The sequence below is a fragment of the Grammomys surdaster genome, unplaced genomic scaffold, assembly GCF_004785775.1.
Source record: "Grammomys surdaster isolate TR1022 unplaced genomic scaffold, NIH_TR_1.0 201, whole genome shotgun sequence".
NCBI lineage: Eukaryota > Metazoa > Chordata > Mammalia > Rodentia > Muridae > Grammomys > Grammomys surdaster.
In genome coordinates, this window is record NW_021604646.1 from 7729865 (window position 1) to 7753230 (window position 23366).

The window sequence follows — 23366 nt, forward strand, 5'->3', positions numbered from 1 at the left end:
GCTCAGGGTTCCTTCTGTCTCTCTGCCTCCCCAGTGCAGAGATTACAAGTATTTGGTACAAAGGCAGTTTCTAAACGATGGGCTCTAAGGACTGAGCTCAGGGCCTGATACTTATAGAACAAGAACATTACTGCCGGAACTAGCTCTCCAGCACCCACTTTTAAATTAAAATTGTATGGGTCTGGGTGTTTTGCCTGCAAGTATGAGCACCACGTACATGCCTGGCACTGAGAAGGCCGGAGAGGGGCTGGAGTCAGAATGGCTATGAGCTGCCATGTGGGGGAGGGACTCAAACCTACCCAGGACTGTCCTGGAGCCCATGAAGTGCTTGGAGAGGACTGTCTCCTGAGTGCTGTTCTCAGAACTCATGTGCCTGCACGCACACATGTACACGACATACATACGCTAAAGTAAACAGATACATAAAAATCTTTAAAGTTGTAACAGCCTCCCAAGAGCCCCTGGACTGTGAAGCACAGCTGGAGGGGAGATCAGAGGCACCTTTTTAAGTAGAAGTAGTTTAAAATAAGACACCACATTAAAAAGGCAGATTTAATTTGTTGAACATAATTTAAAACTGTAAAATATATTTCTTCATCCATCACTAGAAATCCCCATGACAACTACTAGAAAGGCTTGGTTCTTTGCCCTGACAGGAGCTTGATGGAAAATAGATTCTCCTCTGCCTCCCTGGCTCTCTCTCCACTTCCCACCCAACCCGGAGAATGTTCAGCAACAGGGGAGGGGTGTTCTGGATGGAGGGAAGGCACCTCTTTGCGCCTCTGGGAAAGCTGATGGGGAAAGCAGGGGTCATGGGTGTTGGAGGCCTGGCTGGCAGCCATAGCCAGGCCAAAATGAAACATCTGCGGGGCTCTCCCCAGGCACCTGGCTGGGTAAGTGGGAGGAAGGAATGAAGAAAACTGCTGCTGACCACAAATTAGCACCCTGTGCCCTGGCCCTAAAATGACCTCTCCTGGCACAGAACAGGATGAAGGGACGAGGTGATAAATAAAGGAGATTCAAAGGAGGAAGACAGACTCTCAGAAGCCCCATTGTGACAGAGGTGGGTCAGGATGCAAGGATCTTAAAAACTGGTTGATGGCCAATGGCATCAATATGGATTACTGCAGTGGAGAGATCTCGGTGGGGACTGAGTGTGGGTGGGCTCCCCAGCGAGGTTCATTTTCCTAAGACTAGCGGAGGAAGAATTAGAGGTCCGGGCTGCCCTCTACTGGTGATTTCTGGAAATGACCACATTACAGCAGCAGCCTACCAACCTACAACCCAAGTGGACCAGCAGAGAGTGAGCAGCCCACTAGAACAGTAAGTACTAAGTGTGTGATTAGGACTTGCCGGGGTGTCCCACAAACAGCAGTGGGCTCCTCCATCTCAGTCTGCCTGAGGAGAGGCATGGGACAAGGCTCACTTCAAAGGCATCGAGAAGAATTTGTTCCCAGACTTGCAGCGGACCTGTTCAGCCAGCACATGTAACAGGATCTCAGAGTCTTCAAACTCGTCCACAATTTCCTTCAATCAGCAGCAGGGAGATGACAGCTATGTTAAGGGGAATCAGACCCAGAGCACCACAAACAAAAGCAGACCAGTGAACTGGGCAATTCTGAGAGGGTCCCCGGTCATGCATCCCATCATCTTACAATCGTATGAGGTGGGCCTATTGTCTCAGCTTGCAGACGAGGACACAGTGCCCTGGGGACGGTGACTACTATGAAGCTTGGTTTGGTTTGTGTCTAGGCTCTACTGGAGCTAGACATCAGAGCTCTTTGCTGTCTTCAATATGCTCAGGCCGAGGGGAAGGTGCCTACAGAGATGATGGACCATGGCCTTTGACTTGCAAAATATTTTTCAAAAATCCTAATCAGTTGCCAACACAAGAAAGAAGACTGTACATAAAAATCTGGATTTCTGGCTACTCTTGAGAAAAACAGAAATGCTATCAACAACGGGCCATACTGCCAACTGCCTTCATGCACTGCCAGGGCAGGGTGTCAGCTGCCACGCACTGTGCACTGAAAATTCTCCTTCCAGGGCACTGATAGGAAGGCTACCTGTTGCACATGCTATCAAAATGTGGCCTAGCATGGTGGCACATGCCTGAAATCCCAGAAATCAGAGATAAAGGAGCACTGTAAGCTTGAGGCTTGCCTGCTCTACACTGAGTTCCAGCCTAAGCAAGGAGACTGTAAGACCCTGTCTCAAAAACAGACCCAGAGTCCAACAGGTTCTGAGGGCTGGAGGCTCTGGGCACCTGACATTCTTCCTCCATTTCCAACTGCCAGACCCAAACCTCTGACCTCAGAGAAATGGCGGGGGCTGAGGGGCGGGTTTCCAGCCTCTTCACATGACAGGGTTGAAAAGCAGGACACATGAAGCCCTAGAGATTTTGCTAAAATGCAATTCTGCTGCTCCAGGTCTAGGGTGGGGTCAGAGCACCTATTTCACTACTCAGCCCCTAGCTGCTGCTGCTGTTGCTGCTGGGTCAGGGATGACACTTTGAGCAGGAAGGAAGGAGGGAGGAGGGTCTCCAGCCTTGCCACTCAGTTTCCTACAGACTTAGGTTTGAGTACCCATTCCTTCCCTTTGTCATTTGTTCATCCCAACATTTTTTAGCTCAGTGCTCTGTGTCCCTGCTCTGGAAATTCACCTGTAGTTCCTGCAGGCACTGTCCCTCCAGCTGGAGACGAGCATCACCCACACACCAGGCCAGACTGACATGAAATGAAGGGTCCTAGGGGGGGAAAAGCTGGGAGTTAGGCCACCACTGGATAGCATGGCAGGCCCATCCCCCCAGCAGGTCTATGACAGTCCTGCTGGGTCTACCTGTAGGATCCCTGGCTGCCCCAGTGCTGAAGCCAAGTCCCCTGCCCACACAGGCATAATCGCTGGTGCCTCTCTTCCTCCCCCAAATGCAATAGTGACAGCCTAAGACCAATGTGATGGTATTTAGCAGTAACTAGGGTTAAGTAGGGCACTGGGTGGTGCCCTTAGAAAAAAAGATATGGGGGCAATGACTCAGAGGTTAAGAACAACAGCAGCTCTCCTGGGGAACAGAAGTTTGATCCCCAGCACTCACCTGATGGTTAACAAATTTCCTTAAGGAGTGTCTGTAACACTAGTCCCAGGGGGACATCACACCCTCTAATGGCCTCCAAGGGCACTGCATGCACATGGTGGACAGACATGGAGTCTGGCAAAACATCCATAAGCACAAAAACAATTAAAAATGAAAGGAGAGGGTAGAGAGCTGTGTTCTCTTTTCCATCCTCAAGGAAAGGACAGTGAGGGACCGCCAAAGCCTTCATCAGAGACCAACCATGTGGGACCCTGAATCTTGGACTTCCAGCTTCCAGGTTTAAAGGCATATACTACCTGGCAATAACTCTACTTTCTGATCTAGAACATTTCAGCAGAGGCCATACTTTTCAGATTAAATGAACAAAACTCCAAAATGTCAACAATTTTGAAGAAACAAGAGTTATCTGTATTTAAAAATAACTGTACACCTGGGCATGGTTTTAAAAAACACACCGAATAGAATCAATGGATTTTTACAGCTGTGACACTCAGCTAAGTGACTTTTACAGCTGTGAGACCCAGGAGGGCATAGGGAAGGTACAATGAGACTGTAAAACTACAGCTCTTCCTGAAGGGTCACTTTTTTGAAATGTTAGATTTTGGGTAGACACCTGGAACTCCAGTCCTATGCTCCGGCACTCAGGGCTCCCTCCACATAGGAAGTTCTGGAGGTCTCTTTAGTTGCCTCTGATGGGGCTTCTTTGAGGATGCTCTGTTTTGGGGCTGCCAGAGCAGCAGCCCTGTGGCAGAAACCATAACCATCTGTGTTTCCTTTCCTCAGCCCCGTGCGTTACCTGGTAGAAAGTAGTGAGGTCAAATTCCTTCATGACTCTGTCCACTTCTGAAACCAGGTCCAGGAACTGGGCATGCCCTGAACTGACCTCGAGTCCAAGGAAGGTCCTAGGAAGAGGCAGTGGAGACAACATGGACATAAAATGCAGTGTATGAGCACAAACCACACATATAGGAGCAGGAGGTAGCCAACAGGAAGCCTAGGATTTGGGCTGTGCCTTGTCCCATCTTCCTGTGCATGTCTTTGCTGCTGCATGAACCAGCTCTTTCAATCCATCTTCCTTCCGGAATTAAATTATTCCTTTCACTAGCTGTCTCTTCTCGTGTCTAGGAAACCCTGCAGGGTCGCCTTCATCTACCGCTGCATACACCATCCTCTCCCTCTCCCTCTGTGGCAGACCGTGTGGACTCATTGCCCTCTCAAAGCTCTGTTCTTTGGTATACACTTCTTCCAGCAGGTGCTAAGAACTCTGACTTTAGTACTAAATCCTCCCATGGAGTCTGGTCTCCCATCTAACCCTCCCTCGGAAATGTTCTTATCAAGTGGCCAATGAGTATAATGATTTCTACGTTACCAAAGCCACAAATCCTGTCCTCACATGCTTGACAATATCAGACATGGTCGGCTCCCCACACCTGGACAGTCTTCAGCTTATAAAGCTAGAGAGCCTACAATGAAGGGAGAGTGAGTCCCTTCAGAGCAGCTGAGGGGCAGGGCTTGGTGAACGGACTGGACAGGGAGGCCCTGCAGATAAAAATGCCACCTTTCCTTATTAAATGCTTTAGGACTTGTAACTCTTCAAACCTCATTGGCTCATTTGCCAATGGGGAAGTGAGAGACGGTATAGGAAGGAAGGTAACAGGACCTCATCCCTCGACAGGGAGGGAATGAGACAAGGACAGGTCTCCACCTTCACAGCCGGCTCTGTACTGAGATAGCTCCTACATCTGTACTGCCCCTGAAATCCCCAAGTTCTTCTCCTGAGTAGGTGTGGGTTTGGGAAGCACTGGCCAACAGATACAGATGAGAACACAGTGCAGCTCCTCTATCGTGGCAACAGATAATCTCCTTCTGGTGGCTTAAGTCAGGGACCCACCTGGTTTTCTCTTGATTGGTATAAATCTTTACCCTGTTGGCAGTAAAGAAGAACCTGAAATTTAAAAGAAGAAAGATATTTCGAGAAAAAAGAAAGAAAACAATAGTTCATATTTTAAAAACCAGATCTTTCACTTGGGATGGTGATAGATGTCTGCGGTCTTGTGCTCAGGAGGCCAAGACAGAAGATCTCAAGTATAGTAAAGGTTTGTCAAGAACAAACAAACAAACAAACAAAGCAAGCAGTCCTCTGAATACCTCCCCCAAATAGCATTCTCTAAAACAAAGGGAAAGGGCTTTTCCATTCTTTACTCACAAGGGGAGAGGATAAACAGAGTCAGACTAACCAAAGTTATGTTCCCATGACAGCTGCTGAAACTATTAGGCAACCACCACCACCACCACCGCCACCACCACCACCACCACCGCCACCACCACCACCACCACCACCACCACCACCACTACCACCACCACTGCCACCACCCGGGGAACTGGCACAGTCATCAGTGATTAAGAGCACTTGTGTAACTATAAGGACTGGTGTTCTGATACCAGGACCCATCTACCAAGTTGGGCATCCTGTGTACACCTGTAACCTCAGCTATAAGTGGGAGAGAGAGAGGGAGGGGGAGGGGAGGGGAGGGGGAGGGGAGGGGATGGGAGGGGAGGGGAGAGAAGGGGATTGCTGGGGCTTCCAGGCTTCCAAGCCTAGCCAAGAAAACACAACCTCCAGGTTTGAAAAAGGCCCTGCCTCAAAGGAATAGGCAAAGAATGACAGAAGACAGCTGATGCCTTCTTTTGGCTTCAACAAAGGCACAGACCCTCAGACACACATGTATGTACATGTGCTACCCTCCATGCACACTTTAAAACGTGTTTTAAAATTGTGTGAGTGTTTTGCCTGCATGCATGTCTGTGGACCACATGTATAGAGTGCATATGGAGGCCAGAAGGAGCCATCAGAGCCTCTGGAACTAGAGTTACAGACAGTTTGAGCTGGGAACTGAACCCAGGTCCTCTGTAAGAATAGCCAGTGTTGGGGGCTGGAGAGATGGCTCAGTGGTTAAGAGCACTGGCTGCTCTTCCAGAGGTCCTGAGTTCAATTCCCAGCAACCACATGGTAGCTAACAACCATCTACAATAGAATCTGATGCCCTCTTCTGGTGTGTCTGAAGACAGCTACAATGTATTCATATACATAAAAAAAATAAATCTTAAAAAAAAAAAAAGAATAGCCAGTGTTCTTAACTGCTGAGGCATCCCCTCTCAAGTCCAATAAACATGTTTTCAAAAGAGCCAGAAGGGTAGGGGAGATAGTCAGTGGGTAAAAGTCATTGCCAGACAAGTGTGAGGATGCAGTCAAAGCTCTGGAGCCCTTGTAAAGCTGGACACAGTAACATAAGCATCTGTAACTCCAGTGCTTCCATCTGGAGATGGATCAGAGACCAGAAGACTCCTCAGACTAGGTAATCTGAGACACAGCAGAACAACAAGGGAACCTATGCCAAGCACTGTGGAAGGCAAAGACCAACACCTGACTTCTCCATGCATGCTGTGGTATGTATGTGCCTATATTCATATACAGGAAAATCATACACACACATACTGATGGCTCCCTTGTCATTGAGAGAAGGAAGCCAACCTTGGGGGACAGAGCTGAGACAGCATGACTCAGTAACATCTTCTGGCTACCTCCATCTGCTCATTCATGAAGCTAGGGCTATCTCAGAACCAATTTAGGTTGGGTTCTGGCACCTGTGACAGTCCTGATACTACACAGAGGCAGTCACAGTGGGCTAGACTGAGGTGTGCTTTAGTCCTTGTTTTCTCACTGACCACCCTGGTGCAAATTCTTTCCTCCTCAACCAAATGAGGAGTTTTTCCATTTGGAAGAGCCACACTCCAGAATTCTGAGCCTCAGACCCCCTAAGCAGCGGGGTTTGGCTTTCACTAGAAGACTTCTATTTCCACCCATCTCATGCCTTCATAGGGGTGTCTATGAAGAAGGACTCTGCAGATATGGCTAGAGAGATGGCTCAGAGGGTAAGAGCACTGGCTGCTTTGGCAGAGGACTGGGGTTCAGGTCTCAGCGTCCACATGGTGGCCCACAACCTTCCAGATCTCTGAGCTCTCTTGTGACCTCTATCAGTACAGGCACATACATATATGCAGGTAAAACACTCATAACATAAAATAAAAAAAAATTTAAAAAAGACTCTGTGGAGCCGGGCAGTGGTGGCGCACGCCTTTAATCCCAGCACTTGGGAGGCAGAGGCAGAGGCAGAGGCAGGCGGATTTCTGAGTTCGAGGCCAGCCTGGTCTATAGAGTGAGTTCCAGGACAGCCAGGGCTACACAGAGAAGCCCTGTCTCGAAAAACCAAAAACCAAACCCCCCCCCCAAAAAAAAAAGACTCTGTGGAGGTTTGAATAGGTTTGGCTTCCACAGACTCCTGTGTTTGATTGCTTGACTCAGAGGGAGTGGAACTATTTTTAGGAGGTATAGCTTTGTTGGAGGAAGGGTGTCACTGTGGAGGAAGGCTTTGAAGTCTCCTATGTTTAAGCTATACCCAGTGTGACGGTCTCTTTCTGGGGCTTGTGGATCAAGATGTAGGACTCTCAGCTCCTCCAGCACCATGTCTGCCTGGATGCTGCCATGCTTCCCACCATGATGATAACAGACTAAACCTCTGAAACGAATCTAGCCCCAATTAAATGTTTCCTTTATAAGAGTTGCTGTGGTCATGGTGTCTCTTCACAGTAATAGAAACCCTAACTAAGACAGACTCTGAGATAAAATCAGACTCAGAAATAATACTAACAAGGTAGTTTTGTGAGTTCTTTATATAGAACTAGCCCTCAGAGGATCCAGAGAACCCCAAGAAAGAACCTCTTTACTCAATCCTGAGCAAGCCCCTAATGAAGAACCAGAATTCCTGAAGAAGGCCATGAGCATTCAGAGAAGCCAGTGTCCCAGAAGGAGGAGCTCCGGCTCCACAAGAGGGGCAGGTCATGGGAATGAGTGCGTGTGGGTGAGTGGGACAAACCCTTGGGCCATAACAACAGCAGGACCAGGGGACTCTGGGCACTAAGGGATCAACTGGAGAAGGCTTGGTGAAGAGCAGACAAGGCATTTCAGTAGCAGTAAAAACTAGGGAAGTGCAGAGATGCCCTAAGAGTGTAGAGAAAACTGACGTGGTGCCAGATGTGCCCTTCCTAAACCCCCCTACGTGCCTCTCCCATTGCTCTTCCTTGCAGCTTTATAATCTCCTTTGTGAGGACGGGGTGGAGCTCAGTGACACAGCACGTGTGTAGTTTGTAGGTCTGGGGTGGCGGGTTACGCCCAGGCTAGCACTCAGGAAGCTGAGGCAGGACTGCTATAAATCCAAAGCCAGCCTGGTCTACAGAGCCTGCCTGTCTCAGCAAACAAATTGGAAAATCAAACAAAACCCCCAACAACCTGGAAACCCAGGAGGTGAGCTGCTTTGCTGAATTTTGTGAGTCCTTCTAGCAAATGGTCAATAGGAGGGGAGGGAGGTATCATATGAAGCTCTGATTTGTAACAAAAAGGGACCTACTGCGCAGCTGACATCTACTGTAGAGAGCAACTTGCGGGATGAAGTCCTTAGCCTGTGAGGCTGCACTAACTCTGGGATATTGGTGTCAGAACTGAGCTACCCTGTAGGACGCCCAGTTAGTATCTGGAGAGTTGCAGAAGTGCAGGTTTGGGAGAAGCGCTTACATATCTGGCAACAGGAGTGCTGTAAATCCTAGGTGGGAGCTTAGAGACAGACAGTAGGGCTTCCGTATTCAACACAGACTATGGAGGAGCTCACGTGAGGTGACTGCCTCACACTGGATGGGCAGCACAGCAGTCTCAGGAGGCCTTTAGGCCTGGCCTGCTTGCTGGGTACCATGCCCACCTCCAATACCACTAAAGCCCAGGAAAGGACTGACAGAAAAGGGAAGCACTCACCTTTGGAAAGGGGCCATGTGGTCTTTGAGCACCTGCACAAAGGGGAGGATCCAGTGGTGACGAAGAACCACACTCTGAGACAGGCTGAGGTGGAAGTCCTCCATCGGCACCAGTCGAGGTATGAACATCTGAGCTCGGGACAGCAACATGTCAAGCAGATCCCGGAACTCCTCCTTCGCCTCATCTAGGGAAAGAGTAGGGAGGGTAGACTGTCCTCTGAGCCAAGCTGTCACAGGTGAATAAAAAGCCCAGAGAGCAGAGAAGCCATATAGTCTGGTTTCAGGAGTGGCCTATGTCTTTGAATGTTTTTTCAAACAAGTTTATTATGATGATATGTATGGACACACACATGACCCTACTTTCCAGGGTTGGTTCTCTCCTTCCACCTTGTTTGGGGCAGGGTCTCTCTTGTCTCGGTGGGGCTGCAGGATAGCTGGCTTGTGAGCTTCTCTGTCGTTCTCCCATCTACACAGTAGGACTGTGAGGATTACAGTGACTTGGGTTCCCGGGATCGAACCCTGTAAGTCACCGGGCTTGCATGCCACGTGCTTCTATCATTGAGCCATCTAGATGGGACCTTAATGTGAATTAAATTAAAAAATTCTATGTATGTGTTTATCTGCAAGTATGTATGTTACCATGTTGTGCCTGGTGCATGCAGAGTTCAGAAAAGGGTCTCAGATTCCTTGGAACTGGGGTTATAGATGGTTGTGAACTACCATGTGGAGGATGGGAACTGAACCCAGACTTTGCAAGAGCATTAAGTGAGTCGTCTCTCCAGCCCTTAATATGAATTTCTGAGTGTGGTTAACATGTATTTATTGTAAAAATTCAAGTAAACAAGAAGTACCCAGCAGGTGAGGAGTATGGGGGATCTGGGGACAGTCTGGCAGAGAAATAGGGGGTGAAGGGGATTAAAATGAATGCATTATGAAATTCTCAAAAAAATCATTAAAAATATATTAAGAAGCAGATGCTGTATTGGCTCAGCAGATAAAGGCTCCTGCTGCCAAGTCTGGTGGCCAGACATTGCTCACTGGGACCACTGCCTCCTGCAGTTGTCCTCTGATCTCCATACGTGCGTCATGGCATGCATGTGTCCACATACATACATACACTCAATAAATAAATAAATAAATAAATAAATAAAATTAAGACAATGTTTAAAAAGAAGAATACGGGACTTCTGGTGTTTAGTCCAAGCTCCAGGAAGCCCAGCTGTTGCCCACAACAAGCAAAATCCTCAGCAAACTGAAAAAACAAAAGCTCTTCACAGAGCTGGGAGAAGGAAGACCACAGGTGTGAGCAAGCACAGGTGTGTGTAACTTGCACATGATCAGACCAGAAACACCTGAGCTCACACTACACCAGAAGCAATTTGCAAATATTTTTTTTAACTAAACACAGACTGTGTTTTAGTTAAATTTGTAGGCTGCAGCAAAAGATTTTATGAGGGTTCTTCCAGCATTAAAGGCATATATTTAATCTAAACCCATGGTCAGGCTTGGAGAAGTGGCTCGGCAGTCAAGAGCTCCCACGGTGACTCAGACTGTCTTTTAGCCTCTGCAGGCACCTGCACACACGTGTGCAAACACAGAGACATAATTCTTTTTTGAGGTGGTATCTTTCTATGTAGGCTTAGATGTCCTGAAACTATGTAGATCAGGGTGGCCTTGAACTCACAGAGATCTGCCTACCTCAGACTTTCAGGTGTTGGGTTTCATAACACCCTGAAAAGTAAATCTTTAAAAATAAATAAATGAAATTTATGACCTAAGCTTCTACTTTAGGAATTTATAAAAGGAAGGGTGAATTCACTCAAAGTAGTCAGAAGAAATAATTAACATTAGAGGAGAAATAAATGAAAGTGTGTCTTAGGCAGGGTTTCTATTTGTGCACAAACATCATGACTAAGAAGCAAGTTGGGGAAGAAAGGGTTTATTCAGCTTATACTTCCACATTGCTGTTCATCACCAAAGGAAGTCAGGATAAGAACTAACACGGGGCAGGCAGGAAGCAGGAGGTGTTGCAGAGGCTGTGGAGGGACGTCACTTACTGGTTTGCTTCCCTGGGCTTGCTTAGCTTGCTTCCTTATAGAACCCAATACTACCAGCCCAGGGATGGCACCACCCACAATGGGCAACCCCCCTCCCCCCCACCTTGATCACTAATTGAGAAAATGCCTTACAGCTGGATCTCATGGAGGCTTTTCCTCAACTGAAGCGCCTTTCTCTGTGATAATTCCAGCTTGTGTCAAGTTGACACACAAAACCAGCCAGTATAAACTGAAAACAGAAATCAACAGGGAAAGTCAACATAAGCCGAAGTGGGTGACTAGGGTCTGTTTATGGGAAGTGTCCCTCTGAGTGCCACATCCAGACCACTGTATTGGTCATTAGCTATGAAGATGAATAAGATCAACCACATTAAATTTAAAATGTCTGCCCTTTAAAAGACACAGTAGAGAGGATTTAAAAAAAAAAAGTCCCATACTGAGAAATACTGATAAAGAATACAGAAAGAATATAGAACTGTTAGAACTCATTAAGAAAACTTGGTTAAGGCCACGTGTTCACCATCCTAGCACTTGGGAGGCTCAGGCAGATGCATTTCAGTGAGCTCAAGGCCAGCCAGGGATACAAAGTGATACTCTGTCAAAGAAAGAAAGAACAAAGGGGAAGGAAGGAAGGAAGGAAGGGAGGGAGGGAGGGAGGGAGGGAGGGAGGGAGGGAGGGAGGGAGGAAGGAAGGAAAAGTTTATTAAAATATAGCCACACCGTGAGTTCTAGGACAGCCAGGGCTGTCTGGAAAAAAACAAACAACAACACACACAAACAAACAAACAAACAAACAAACAAAAAATAGGCTCCAAATCCTAATAAACAACTTATCAAGGAAGACGGACAGATACCAAAAAGCATGTGGAAGATGTTTCCTATCAGTCTCCAGAGAGACAGCGCTACTCAGCACTGCAGACCAATGGCATCAATGAGTGCAGGTCAGGACACTCCTACTCACGGCCGTTGGAAATGTAAAATGGTGGAGAAATTTGGTGGTTTTTTTTTTTTAAGAAAAAAAAAAAAACTAAACATACTGTCACATTCCTTATCATTTACACAAGCTGCTGAGACATGTCCTCAAAAGCCTGTGGCACACATGCATGGACACACACATGCACACACATATTTTATTTTATTTTTTTGAGGCAGGGTCTCCCTATATAGCTCTGGTTGGCCTAGAACTCAGAGATCCACTTGCCTCTACCTCCCAAAGCCTGAGATTAAAGACATGTGCCACCACACCAGGCCAGCCTAATGCATTTTTATGCATATCTGCTCATATTTAGGAACAGCCAAAATCTCCCTGAGTAGGTGAACTGTGGTAGAGCCAGACAATGAAATGTTAGTTAATGAGAAATGCACTATCAAGATGTGACAAGGCACCCAGGAGCCTTGAATGTACATTGCTACTCCAAAGAGGCCATGTGAAAAGGCTATATACTGAATGACCCAATTCTGTGACATTCTGGAGATGGCAAATTCATGGGAACAGATGGTCAGTGGAGGGCATGGATGGCTAAGTTGAGGATGAAGGATTCTTATAGCAGTAACATGTTAATACAGATGCACACCTTTTTAAGTCTGTCCAAACTCATAGAATGTACAACATCAAAAATTAGCCATGGGGCTGGAGAGATGGCTCAGAGGTTAAGAGCACTGGTTGCTCTTTCAGAAATCCTTAGTTCAGTTCCCAGCAACCACATGGTGGCTCACAAACATCTGTAATGGGATCTGATGCTGTCTTCCGGCATGCAGCTGTATGTGCGGATAGAGAACTCATATACATAAAATTTAAAAAATCTAAAAAAAAAAAAAAAAGAATTAGCTATAATACAAACTGTGAAGTTTGGTGACTATAGTGTGGGCTCAGACCAGGTGGTGGTGGTACACACCTTTAAGTCTAGCATCGGGGAGGCAGAGACAAGCAGATCTGTGAGTTCTGGGACAGATAGATAGGACTACGTGGAGAAACCCTGCCTCAAAAAACCAAAAAAGAAAAAAAAAACAAAACAAAAAAATCAGAAAACAACAACAAAGTGGGTTCATCGGCTGTGGTTGTGAGTAATTCGGCACTCTGGATGGCGGACACTGATAATGGGTGTGTCTACACAAAATCAGAGTCACGACTTTGTGGTGCTGAGAACTTGGCATAGATGATCTGATTTAATCTTCCAAAGAGATAGATACTATCACCCCCACTTTAGAGGCGCAGAAGTGAAGACGCTGAGACGCCCAGTAACTTACAGAACACACAGTGCAGGGGGGTCTAATTCAGCAGTGAGGTGATCTGTCACCTCCTCAGGTCTGGGGTGGGACATGAGTCCAGCACACAGGGGCCCTGATTTTTTTCCTCCTCGCCATAGCTAGAGGCACGTGTTCTTGGTGTTTTTTTTTTTTTTTCTTCACCATTTGCTATTAGGAAGTGACTCACATGGTATGTAGATGTGGGTGGCCCAGTTACCCCGCTCATGGGGGAAGGTTCGGATGCGACCCCCATGCTTTGCACTGTCATCCTCAGGTCCTTCTTCCGTGCTGGGGAACATGCTCAGCACACTGTCAGGCACTGGAAACCTCTGACTGGGAACGGGGTTCTGGCCACTGCAAAAGAAGAACAAACATTTATCTCCATTTATCTCTCTTTGCACATACAACAAAAGTTCCGAGCCCTTACTAAGCACAGTGATTCTTATGCACATCGGTCTTGCCGTGTAGCCCAGGTTGGCCTCAAACTTGATCCTCCTCTCTCAGCCACAGTAGCTGAGTATAAATTTGCAGGAAGGTGTTTGAGTTTCTTCTAGAGAGCCATAGCTTTCTAGAACTACTGGAGTTTCCTAGCTACTCTGAGAGGCAGACTACAGCGGGCTCTTGGTCCCCATGGGAAAACTTCAGCAGGTAGCAGTGTGACTCGGAAGTCCCTATTAGATAGTTGGGACAGGCCTGAACTCAAGTCTGTGATCTTGGCTTACATTAATTTCCATAGAGCATTTTTCTATTTGATAGAGCTCTTGCACAATGACCTGACAACATTCGGCAAAGACCAGTATTTAAGAGCCTTGAAGAATAAGCCTCTTGCAGTATAAGATTTTCATGGGTTTTGCTCCAGTCTGGAGTCTCCAGTCTCCCGTGTGGCTCCCGGTGGCTATCCATTAACCATTTACTAGATGAATGAAAAGCTTGGGTTATTATTGCATTGTGTTCAAATGAGGAAGCATCTTGTTAGAAACATAGTTGGTGCACCAAAGGAGAAAAATGCACCAGCGGAGAGGATTGAACCAGTGTTCTCACTCCCAACTTTGCCTTAGCCAAAGTGGGGTGTGTGTCATTCTAGGGCTTTGTCCAGAGTGTGTTCTGAGCCTTTTCCCTCAACGTCCCATTTTTTTCTTCTCGGGGAATCGACCCACCCTCCGGGTTACCGGGGTCGCTAGGGTCCCAACGGGGTATCAAAAGAATCTGCGTTCTAGAGAGAAAAATTCCTCACTCCTCACCAACGGTGGAGTCCAGACCCCGGTTTGCTCCGCCCGGCGGCGACAATCTCCGCTTCATCCTCCGAACCGCTGCTGCTGTAGCCCACCAGGGGCGCCGCGCTCATGGGGCCTCGACCACAAGTCCGGTTCACCGACAACCTGATCCGGCGGCCCGAGTTCCGCTGAGCCGGAAGTGCTCTCTGGGGCGGGACCTAGAGTAGCTCCACCTCGGGGCGGGGCCTGGCGACCCGGGGCGAAGCCCAGCGGATCCGTAGAACGGACTGCGCCCACTGCCTGTGCGGTAAACGCTGTAGGCGGCTTTCTGGATCGCTCCGTCGCCCCAGTGTCCTAGTGCCGGTTCCACAGGTCTGCGGGTCCGCTTGCCGGACTTGCAAAAAGTTGGAGTCCCAAGGTCCCTCCTGAGAGCGAGCTGAGCGGCACGTCAGCTGCTGGAGAGTCAGGTGGGGCAGCAGCGAGCCGGGGCTGGATCCGGGCTCCTCCGCGATTGTAGGCTCCGACGAGCGGATCCTAAGGCTCCAGCCCCGCCCCTCCGTACCCACAGGCTCGGGCCAGCGGGGCCGCGGGTCCCCGACAGGGGGCGGTCTCGCTCCGCGCCGCGGGCTTCTCAGCAGCCGCCGCCCCGACTGCTGCTCCTCCCCCGGCCCCGCCTACCGGGCCTCGCGCCGACCGCCTGTCCGCCGGTCTCTGCAGGACCCGTCGGTCTGTCCGCTCTCCAGTCCGTCCGCTGCCCCGGTCCCGCTAACCCGAGTGCGCGGGTCGATTCGTCGGTTCCGGCTGCCACAAACCTGTCTCCCGACTCCGCGTTGCCTGCCTCTGCTACGTGAGGCCGGGGATTGGCAGGGCGCATAGGCCGCGCCGCGGCGGATGGAGCCGGAATAAAGAGGCGGCAGAGAAAGCAGCTGGTCTCCGCTTGCCCCGCGCCTGACCCCTGGAGCAGGTGAGTGGCAGGGCACCCGGGACTGCATCTGGGGGCCATTCCGGTAGCCCCTGCTCCCAGGGATTGCCTCCTGAGCTCTGAGGCGGTCCAGGCTGGGCCTGGAAACACAGTTGCTTCCCGGGGACCGTTTGAGGCTCTGGGGCCTTCCTCGGCCGGAACCACCCCCTTTTCGGGACGCAGTGGCTGGGCCATCCGGAGCAAGAGCTGACAGGAGGTAGCCCAGCTGGGCCTGATGGGAGGTGATCAGCTTTCATTCGGTTACCCAGAGAGGAAAAAGGGCTAGGGTGGGGCGCAGATGGGGGCTTCTCCTTGCGTTTCCTCCCCACTTCTCTCTCCGGTCCTTGAGGAGTGATCCGAGAGTGTTCTTGGCTTCTTCCTGGAGAAGGGTCAGGATAGGCAGTGGGGTTGCTCAAGGAGGTGGGGAATGGGGGCGGCCGCTGGGGCTGGCAGCCATTCATACCAGGAAAAATAACACACAGTTGGATTAGTACCGCTAGATCAGACAGTGTTCAGTGCAGTGCACCTCTCCTCTCTACTTTAGGAACGCTAAAATGACCAGCTGTAGTTGGTTGTTCATACTCCTAGGCACTACCCCAAAGCAGCAGCCTCTTTATCCCCTCCTTTCCCAGAAGATGCTGAGGGTGACAACTTTTAGTTTGATTCTTAGGTTTCTTTAAGCGACCAGTTAGAAGCCAGGCTGGCTCATGGGGGCATTCTCTACGTTCCTCCTCTTAGAGAAAACTTGCAAACTTTTAAATCTAAGCGGCCGATGAGCTAAGAACCTGAAAAGGGGGTTGCCTTTGATTCCAAAAACAATCCTCTCAATGGGATTACTTTACACTGCCTCAAAGTGGTGAATTAGAGATTTGCTGGGGTGGGGTGGGACAGTGGGTTGGGTGGGCTTTTATCTTGCAGTGATTACTGTGAATATTTTGGACTTGGAGGAGAGACACCCGGGGCATGATTTATCCTGTACAATTCAGGCAAACAGTACAATTTCTTACACCTTGACAGTCAAAGACTCAGAGGGTGTGGGACTTCTGTTTGTGTTCCTCTGGGAGATGACTAGAGTGAGAATTTCAGCTTGGAGGAGCTCCACTATCAGTGGGTCTATAAACCTGTCATTTAGCCCTCCTTGTCAGAAGTTTGGGTCCCCTGCAAGGCCATTTATCCTGTTAAACTAGAGTGGCATGTGCCCTAGGAAAGGGCTGGAGTGCAGGTGAAGAGGAACATAGACCAGTCCCTCAAAGGAGAGGGTTTTTAGGTGGTCCTTAGTATTGTTGCCTTAATATTAACTTCCAGAATCCTTGTGCCTTAGGACTCATACCTCAGGGGCGTGGCTTCCTTCAGCCATCAGGATCCTCTGGATTCTAAACAGTGATGTTCTCTCATGTCAATGTGAAAGGGGCTGTCAGGCTAGAGGGACAGATCACCCCAGACTCTGTGAGACATCTGACCGAATAGGCCATATGAGAACTAGAGGGGATTTTCTGGAGGCTGACTTGCCCTGCCCAGGATAGGGAATGAAGAAAGTGGGTATGGAGAAAGCTCCCTTCCCCTTTGCATGGAGGAGAGGAGCTGCCTCTTTGAGAGCATGTGAGAGGAGCAGGGCTCGATCCCTGAGCGTCTCCGTCCCCTAAAGAAGCTTATGTCTGTGGAGTGAGTGGGGCAGCAAGGGAAAAGGGAGGAGCAGCTTGTTTCTGCCACAAGTTCACTGTGTCTCTCTTCCCTACAGAACCGATTACTGGGGAAGGCAGAGCCTTCTTGGCATTGCTGGGACCCTGTCTCGAAGACCCCCCTGTCCTGTAGACTATCTTCTTGGGTAAATGACAAGGGCTATCTGACAAGACCTCTGTGCCTTGTGTGAGGTTCTTGCCTGTTCCTGAGATCCGGTAGCTTCTCTCTCAGGGTTAGGTTCACCTTAAGCGGGAAACTGAAGCCATTACTGTCCAAACCCAGTTTCATCTTCCCAAGCATGTCAGAAAGCTGGCAGCAGCCACCACAGACTCAGCCACAACAGCCACAGGCACCACAGCCTCAGCACCACGCAGAGCCACCACCAGCCCTGGCTGAACACACTCTGTCCCCGGGCACGGCCGAGAACCCACTGGGCTGTGCTGTGTATGGCATTCTCTTGCAACCTGACCCAGGCCTGCAGCCCCCACAGCATGCACCCCTGCAGGCAGGGGAGCCAGGCCCCAAGTGCGGCGTTTGTGGCCATGATCTGGCACACCTGTCCAGTCCACACGAGCACCAGTGCCTGGCAGGCCATGACCGCTCATTTCAGTGCACACAATGTCTCAAGATATTCCATCAGGCCACCGACCTGCTGGAGCACCAGTGTGTGCAGGCGGAGCAGAAGCCTTTTGTCTGTGGTGTTTGCAAAATGGGCTTCTCCCTGCTCACCTCACTGGCCCAACACCACAGCTCCCACACTGGCATGGTCAAGTGCTCCATTTGTGATAAGACCTACAAGCCAGCCGAGGCTGCCGAGCCAGCCACCACCACTGCCCCATCGCTGCCCTCAGCACCTCCACCCGCTAATGTAGCCCCTGTGGAACAGCCAGAAAAACCCTATAGCTGCCCCATTTGCCAGAAGCCCTTCAAGCATCTGTCGGAGCTCTCCCGGCATGAGCGGATCCACACCGGAGAGAAGCCGTATAAGTGCACGCTGTGTGACAAGAGTTTCAGTCAGTCCTCTCACCTAGTGCACCACAAGCGCACACACAGCTCAGAGCGGCCCTACAAATGCGCTGTCTGTGAGAAGACCTTCAAGCACCGTTCCCACCTGGTGCGCCACATGTACGCACATTCCGGTGAGCATCATCTGTTCCGCTGCAACGTGTGCGAGCTGCATTTCAAAGAGTCGTCCGAGCTACTGCAGCACCCTTGTACCCCGAGCGGCGAGCGGCCCTTTCGCTGCGGCGAGTGCCAGAAGGCCTTCAAGCGGCCTTCGGACCTGCGGCAGCATGAGCGCACGCACAGTGCCGAGAGGCCCTTCAAGTGTGACCTGTGCCCCATGGGCTTCAAGCAGCAGTACGCACTGATGCGGCACCGGCGCACACACAAGACGGAAGAACCCTTTAAGTGCGGCCTGTGTGAGAAGGGCTTCGGACAGCCCAGCCATCTGCTCTACCACCAGCACGTGCACACCCTGGAAACTCTCTTCAAGTGCCCGGTGTGCCAGAAGGGCTTCGACCAGTCAGCTGAGCTGCTGCGGCACAAGTGCCTGCCAACTTCCACAGAGCGGCCCTTCAAGTGCCCTGTGTGTAACAAGGCCTACAAGCGGGCATCTGCCCTGCAGAAGCACCAGCTGTCGCACTGTGCTGCCGCCGAGAAGCCTCTGCGTTGCACCCTGTGTGAGCGCCGCTTTTTTTCCTCCTCGGAGTTCGTGCAGCACCGCTGTGACCCGGCCCGGGAGAAGCCACTCAAGTGTCCGGACTGCGAGAAGCGCTTTAAGTACGCCTCAGACCTGCAGCGCCACCGCCGGGTCCACACGGGTGAGAAGCCCTACAAGTGCCCCAACTGCGATAAAGCCTTCAAGCAGCGCGAACATCTCAACAAGCACCAGGGTGTGCACGCCCGAGAGCAGCAGTTCAAGTGTGTGTGGTGTGGTGAACGCTTTCTGGATGTGGCCCTGCTACAGGAGCACAGTGCCCAGCACAGTGCTGCCGCGGCAGCCGCGGAGGGCGCTTACCAGGTGGCAGCCTGCTTGCCCTAAGGCCTCGGCGCCACCTCCTGCCCTGTCTAGTCTTGCCTGCTTGCAGCTGCATGGCAGCAAGCCTGTCAGCCAGCTCCCCTCTTAGGAGTCAGGACCGAAGGGCTCTTCTGGGCAGGTGGAGGGTGCGCATGTTAGTACTCTTAGCACCAGCCTGGCCGTGGGAAGAGCCAGACTACTGTGGCCAGACCCCAATTCCATGACCTTCTTCCTCGTGACAGGACTTGCTTTCTGAGAACCTGCTGCACCCCTTATCTATAGGGAACTTGAATTCTACCTGTAATCAGGTGCCTCTCTGCCCCAGGTATTGGGGATACCAACCCAGTTTTCCCAGATCGTTTAGCCTAGTTAAAAAGCAGACGGCTTGGGGAGAAGAAAGTACAGTTTCTTCTCAAGTAGCTCTTTTTGGGGGGTTGGGTGGGGGAGGGGAAGGCAAGCTTCGTGACAGTTCTGAGGACTTAGACTGTAGACCAGAGCTACAGTCCTCTGGCTGCCCAGCGAGGACAGATGTGCCCTAACCCCAGGTTTCTGATAGCTAGATATGTAGGATAGGAGTTTGTGGGCTTGGTCTGCTTGGAGTCTAGGGGCCCAGTCAGGGTGGGGAAAGCAGAAACATTCCACGATACCCTCAGGTCAGCCAGTGCTGCCACAGGGAAAGGAACACAAGCAGCCTGTGTGGTAAGGGCAGTCCTGAGTCTGTGGAAGCCCCCTCCTGCCCGTCAGTGGTTCTGAGCTGCAGGGGAACGAGTGTGCACACAGCAGAGCTGCTGCTGTTGAGTGGAGGAGTGTTAGTCCCTCTTACCGCTAGCTTCATCCCTGGGCTGGGGAGGAAGGAAGACCAAGCCCATGATTTCCCCAGCAGATATAAACAGGTCCTTTCCTATATTGTGTGAACCAAAGTGTCTGGGGCTCAGAGTCATAGGCTTGTCCCAGCCCTGCCTGAGGGCCAAATGGAGTCCTCGGTGCCCAGGGTAAGGAATGGCCTCTTAACCCCTCAGAGCCCTTAGGCCCTAAGGATCTTCCATTGCCAAAACAACCTGCTGTCCTTTGAGCCCTAGAGTCCCCCTGGGTCTTAGGCTTCTCACAGCCTGCTTCCTGTAGCAAACATGGATACACAAGGATCAAGAAGCCCAGTAGGCAGCATTCTTGTTAGGTACATGGTCAGCCACCATTACTGGATGGCCAGAGCCACCTCAAGAGCCTGGAGGACCTTTGTTGTCACAGTCATCGTTCTGAACCCAGCCCTGACCATGCCTTTCAGCCCCCTCTCCCTACCCATGAGTCTTGAAAGAAGACTGACTACCCAAGTCAAGGGCCAGATGGGTAGGAAGATACCACCTCGCCTCATCTTAAGAAGTCCAGCTGACCACATCCATCTGCTCTGTCTGCCCAGGTTCTCTCCTGTGTCCACAGAGACTGAGGTTAGCACTTCTCTCGGGTTGACTCTTGGTCACAAAGCCTCAAAAAACTGGAACTCAGGCTTATAACAGTCTAGTCCTAACTGCTAGTTTTTTTTTCCTTTCGTTTTTGCATTCTAAAAGCTGTTTGTTATACTATTCATAACATTGTATAGCTTAATTTCATGTCATTTTGGATCATATATAAATATGAGAGTTTGGAATTTTTAAAAGAATGACTCCATTTTAGGCAGCCACTCTTGATGTTAATATACAGTGAGTTCGTTGTGTGCTCTAGAAGTAAAGGCATTGACCGGTGCAGCCCATAGCTCTTCCACTCGTTCTTTGCAGAGGGCATGATGGGAGGTGCAGAGGCCGAGAGTTACGCAGACCAAAGGACCAGGTTGGGGATAGGCTTGACTCCTGAGCCTTGAGGCTCTGGCTGTGTAAGCTTAGACTGGTCACTTAACCTTTTTGGAACACAGTCGCAATATCTGCCAAAAAACAAATCGGGAGTTAACTTGTCCCACTGTTGTGAGAGTTGCATGGAGACTCTATGGGGAAGCCATGGACAAGCTGGCAGGTACCAATACAGCATACCTCACCCCTCCTGACTAAGGTTCAGTCATAGCCCTTAAGGGAGCTTAGACCATGAAAGGAGAGGCCAGCAGCTCATGAAAGGCCAGAAGCTTCAGATGACCAAAAAAATTATTCAGGTGCTCCCTGGAACAGTGGTGGCCCCACCTAGCCCAGCTGGCCCACACTCCTCCTTCTGCCCTACAGTGAGCCCTCTGTAGACCAAGCCGCGGCCTTTTACCTTAGTCCTTCCAGGTATTTCTGCTGTACTCCATCCTTGTCCTCAGCTGCAGCTCACATGCTTCCATTTCTCAAAGGCCAGAGTGGGGCTGGAGGGGAGAACTAGCCCTTAACCTGGCAGCTGAGCACCAAGGGCACCTTGTCCTAGATAAGGATAGAAAAGTTCAAAGGACATGCAGCTACAACTGTTCGTAAAACTATGACCAGACCCCATCTTTTCCTATCCTCTCTGTGGCCTCTGGGAACCCAAAAGGTTCCTTCCTATAGGTTTCTACCTCTCAGCAGCTAACAGCAAGGGGCCTTTGCGTCTGTGCCAAGCTTAAGGCCCCTTTTCTTTTCTCTTTTTTCTTTCCTTTTCTTTCTTTCTTTCTTTCTTTCTTTCTTTCTTTCTTTCTTTCTTTCTTTCCCTCCCTCCCTCCCTCCCTCCCTCCCTCCTTCCTTCCTTCCTTCCTTCCTTTTTTTTTTTTTCAGGCTGGCCTCGAACTCAGAAATCCACCTGCCTCTGCCTCCCAAGTGCTAAGATTAAAGGCGTGAGCCACCACTGCCTGGCCCCCATTTATTTTCTAGTTGTGTGGCAAAGATAAAACTCTGCTTAGTGGGCAGGATAGATCAGAACAGTCCAGTTCATTTTAAGGCTCAGGGATTGTCTAAGCCACACAGGTGAAAGACAGGCAGTGTGACCAGGAATGTCCCTGACACCCGATCTGACCAGGGAAATCAAGGCAACAAAGTGCTCCCCCTTCCCCAGCTGGTGTTCAGCTTCTTCACAAATCCAAATTACTGTTGTCCACCTTCCCAGCAGAGAGGCAGGTCCTTAAAGGGCCTGCACCTTCCAGCACTGTCATGAAAGGTCATCTCCAACCTGTATCTCCTTCCTGGCCTGTAACCCTGTTCTTCCTCCAGAGTAGACCTCCATTCCCATCCTGGACTACTCACTCTGCAGGAATCTCCCCCAAACTCACAGCCTGACTAGTGACAAGGCCTACATCCCATCCTCAAAAGAGTGTTTTGTCCCTGAGCAGTCATACCTTCAGGAAGAGCTGTGGCTACGATCGGTCTACATTTCCAAAGGTCTCTGCTGTAGTATCCTGTAACGGTCAGTCTGTGGGAGTCAGGAGTCTTCCTTCTTCACCATGTCCCCACCCCAGCCTGGCTCTACAGTCCCATGGTTGCTATCGCCACAACCATAAGTGAGCACCTGCTGTTCAGGCATAAAGCAAGACCTTCATACAAGAGAGTTTAAAGAGTTGCAGAATCAAGTAGAGTAGGGGCTGAGGAGAAGAAGGCTCAGTTAGTACAGTGCCTGCTGCTCAAGCATTAGGCCCCGAGTTTGGATACCCAGCACCTTCATGGCCAAGTAATTCTGTAACCCTAGGCTGATAGTGGGAGGTACACAGGATGGGGAATGACAGGACAGACATACAGACATTCCTGGTGCTCCTACCAGTCAATCTAACTATTTGGTGAACACTGGGTTCAGTGAGAGACCCTGTCTCAAAACAATGAGATGAGGAGTGATTGAAGACACCTGGTACTGACTTTACTTTGATGTGCACCCAGAGACAAACACACACATACACCACACACACAGTAAAAATGGCCACTGACATCTGGGACACATAATCTCCACCCCACCCCATCTCAGCGTGAGCCTTATTTCTGAACCTGCCCTTCTGCCAGCCCTAGACCCTAGGCTAGGATGCATGTTCTCCATGTTACTATGTAATAAACACTACTGTTACTTTATAGTAGAAGTTTCATTCTGTCTGGATAAATATATCTGCATGGTTCTGGAGGCCCCAGAGCCCATCCCTGAACCTCAGTTATAGAAGGTAAAAGGAGTTGGCAAGTAAGCCTACTGGCCACAGATGTAAGTCCCCTGAAACAGCCAAGGTCCCTGTACTTGTGTTCTTTGGGAAGAATGGGGGGAAGGGAGCATTTGAGGCTTTTGAGACTGGGTAGAAAGGGGTGGAAGGATGTCTGTCAACAAAGTTGGGGAG

The 23366-nt window shown here is 50.1% G+C and overlaps 2 protein-coding genes across 2 annotated transcripts; one reads left to right on the forward strand and one right to left on the reverse strand.

The window, feature by feature from the left end:
• Window positions 1-534: 534 nt before the first annotated feature.
• Usb1 (U6 snRNA biogenesis phosphodiesterase 1) lies at window positions 535-14677 on the reverse strand. Its single transcript, XM_028770457.1, has 7 exons — window positions 14499-14677; window positions 13445-13611; window positions 8955-9138; window positions 4983-5036; window positions 3888-3993; window positions 2663-2746; window positions 535-1527 (listed from the first exon to the last, which is right to left on the reverse strand). The coding sequence occupies exons 1-7, from the start codon at window positions 14600-14602 to the stop codon at window positions 1423-1425; spliced, it is 804 nt and encodes a 267-aa protein (XP_028626290.1). The 5' UTR covers window positions 14603-14677; the 3' UTR covers window positions 535-1422.
• A 493-nt stretch (window positions 14678-15170) lies between these two features.
• Znf319 (zinc finger protein 319) lies at window positions 15171-20807 on the forward strand. The gene is made up of 2 exons (XM_028770416.1): window positions 15171-15435; window positions 17171-20807. Exon 2 carries the CDS (start codon window positions 17411-17413, stop codon window positions 19154-19156), a length of 1746 nt encoding a protein of 581 aa, XP_028626249.1. The 5' UTR covers window positions 15171-15435; window positions 17171-17410; the 3' UTR covers window positions 19157-20807.
• Window positions 20808-23366: the final 2559 nt, after the last annotated feature.

Excerpts from the sequence above, each read along its gene's own strand:
- Usb1 (XM_028770457.1), bottom strand. The coding sequence starts at position 14,602 with ATGAGCGCGGCGCCCCTGGTGGGCTACAGCAGCAGCGGTTCGGAGGAT. Across the intron at positions 5,037-8,954 it reads CACATGGCCCCTTTCCAAAG|GTTCTTCTTTACTGCCAACA; the intron begins GTGAGTGCTTCC and ends TTTAAATTTCAG. Across the intron at positions 1,528-2,662 it reads AGTGCCTGCAGGAACTACAG|GAAATTGTGGACGAGTTTGA; the intron begins GTGAATTTCCAG and ends TGCTGATTGAAG.
- Znf319 (XM_028770416.1), top strand. The coding sequence starts at position 17,411 with ATGTCAGAAAGCTGGCAGCAGCCACCACAGACTCAGCCACAACAGCCA.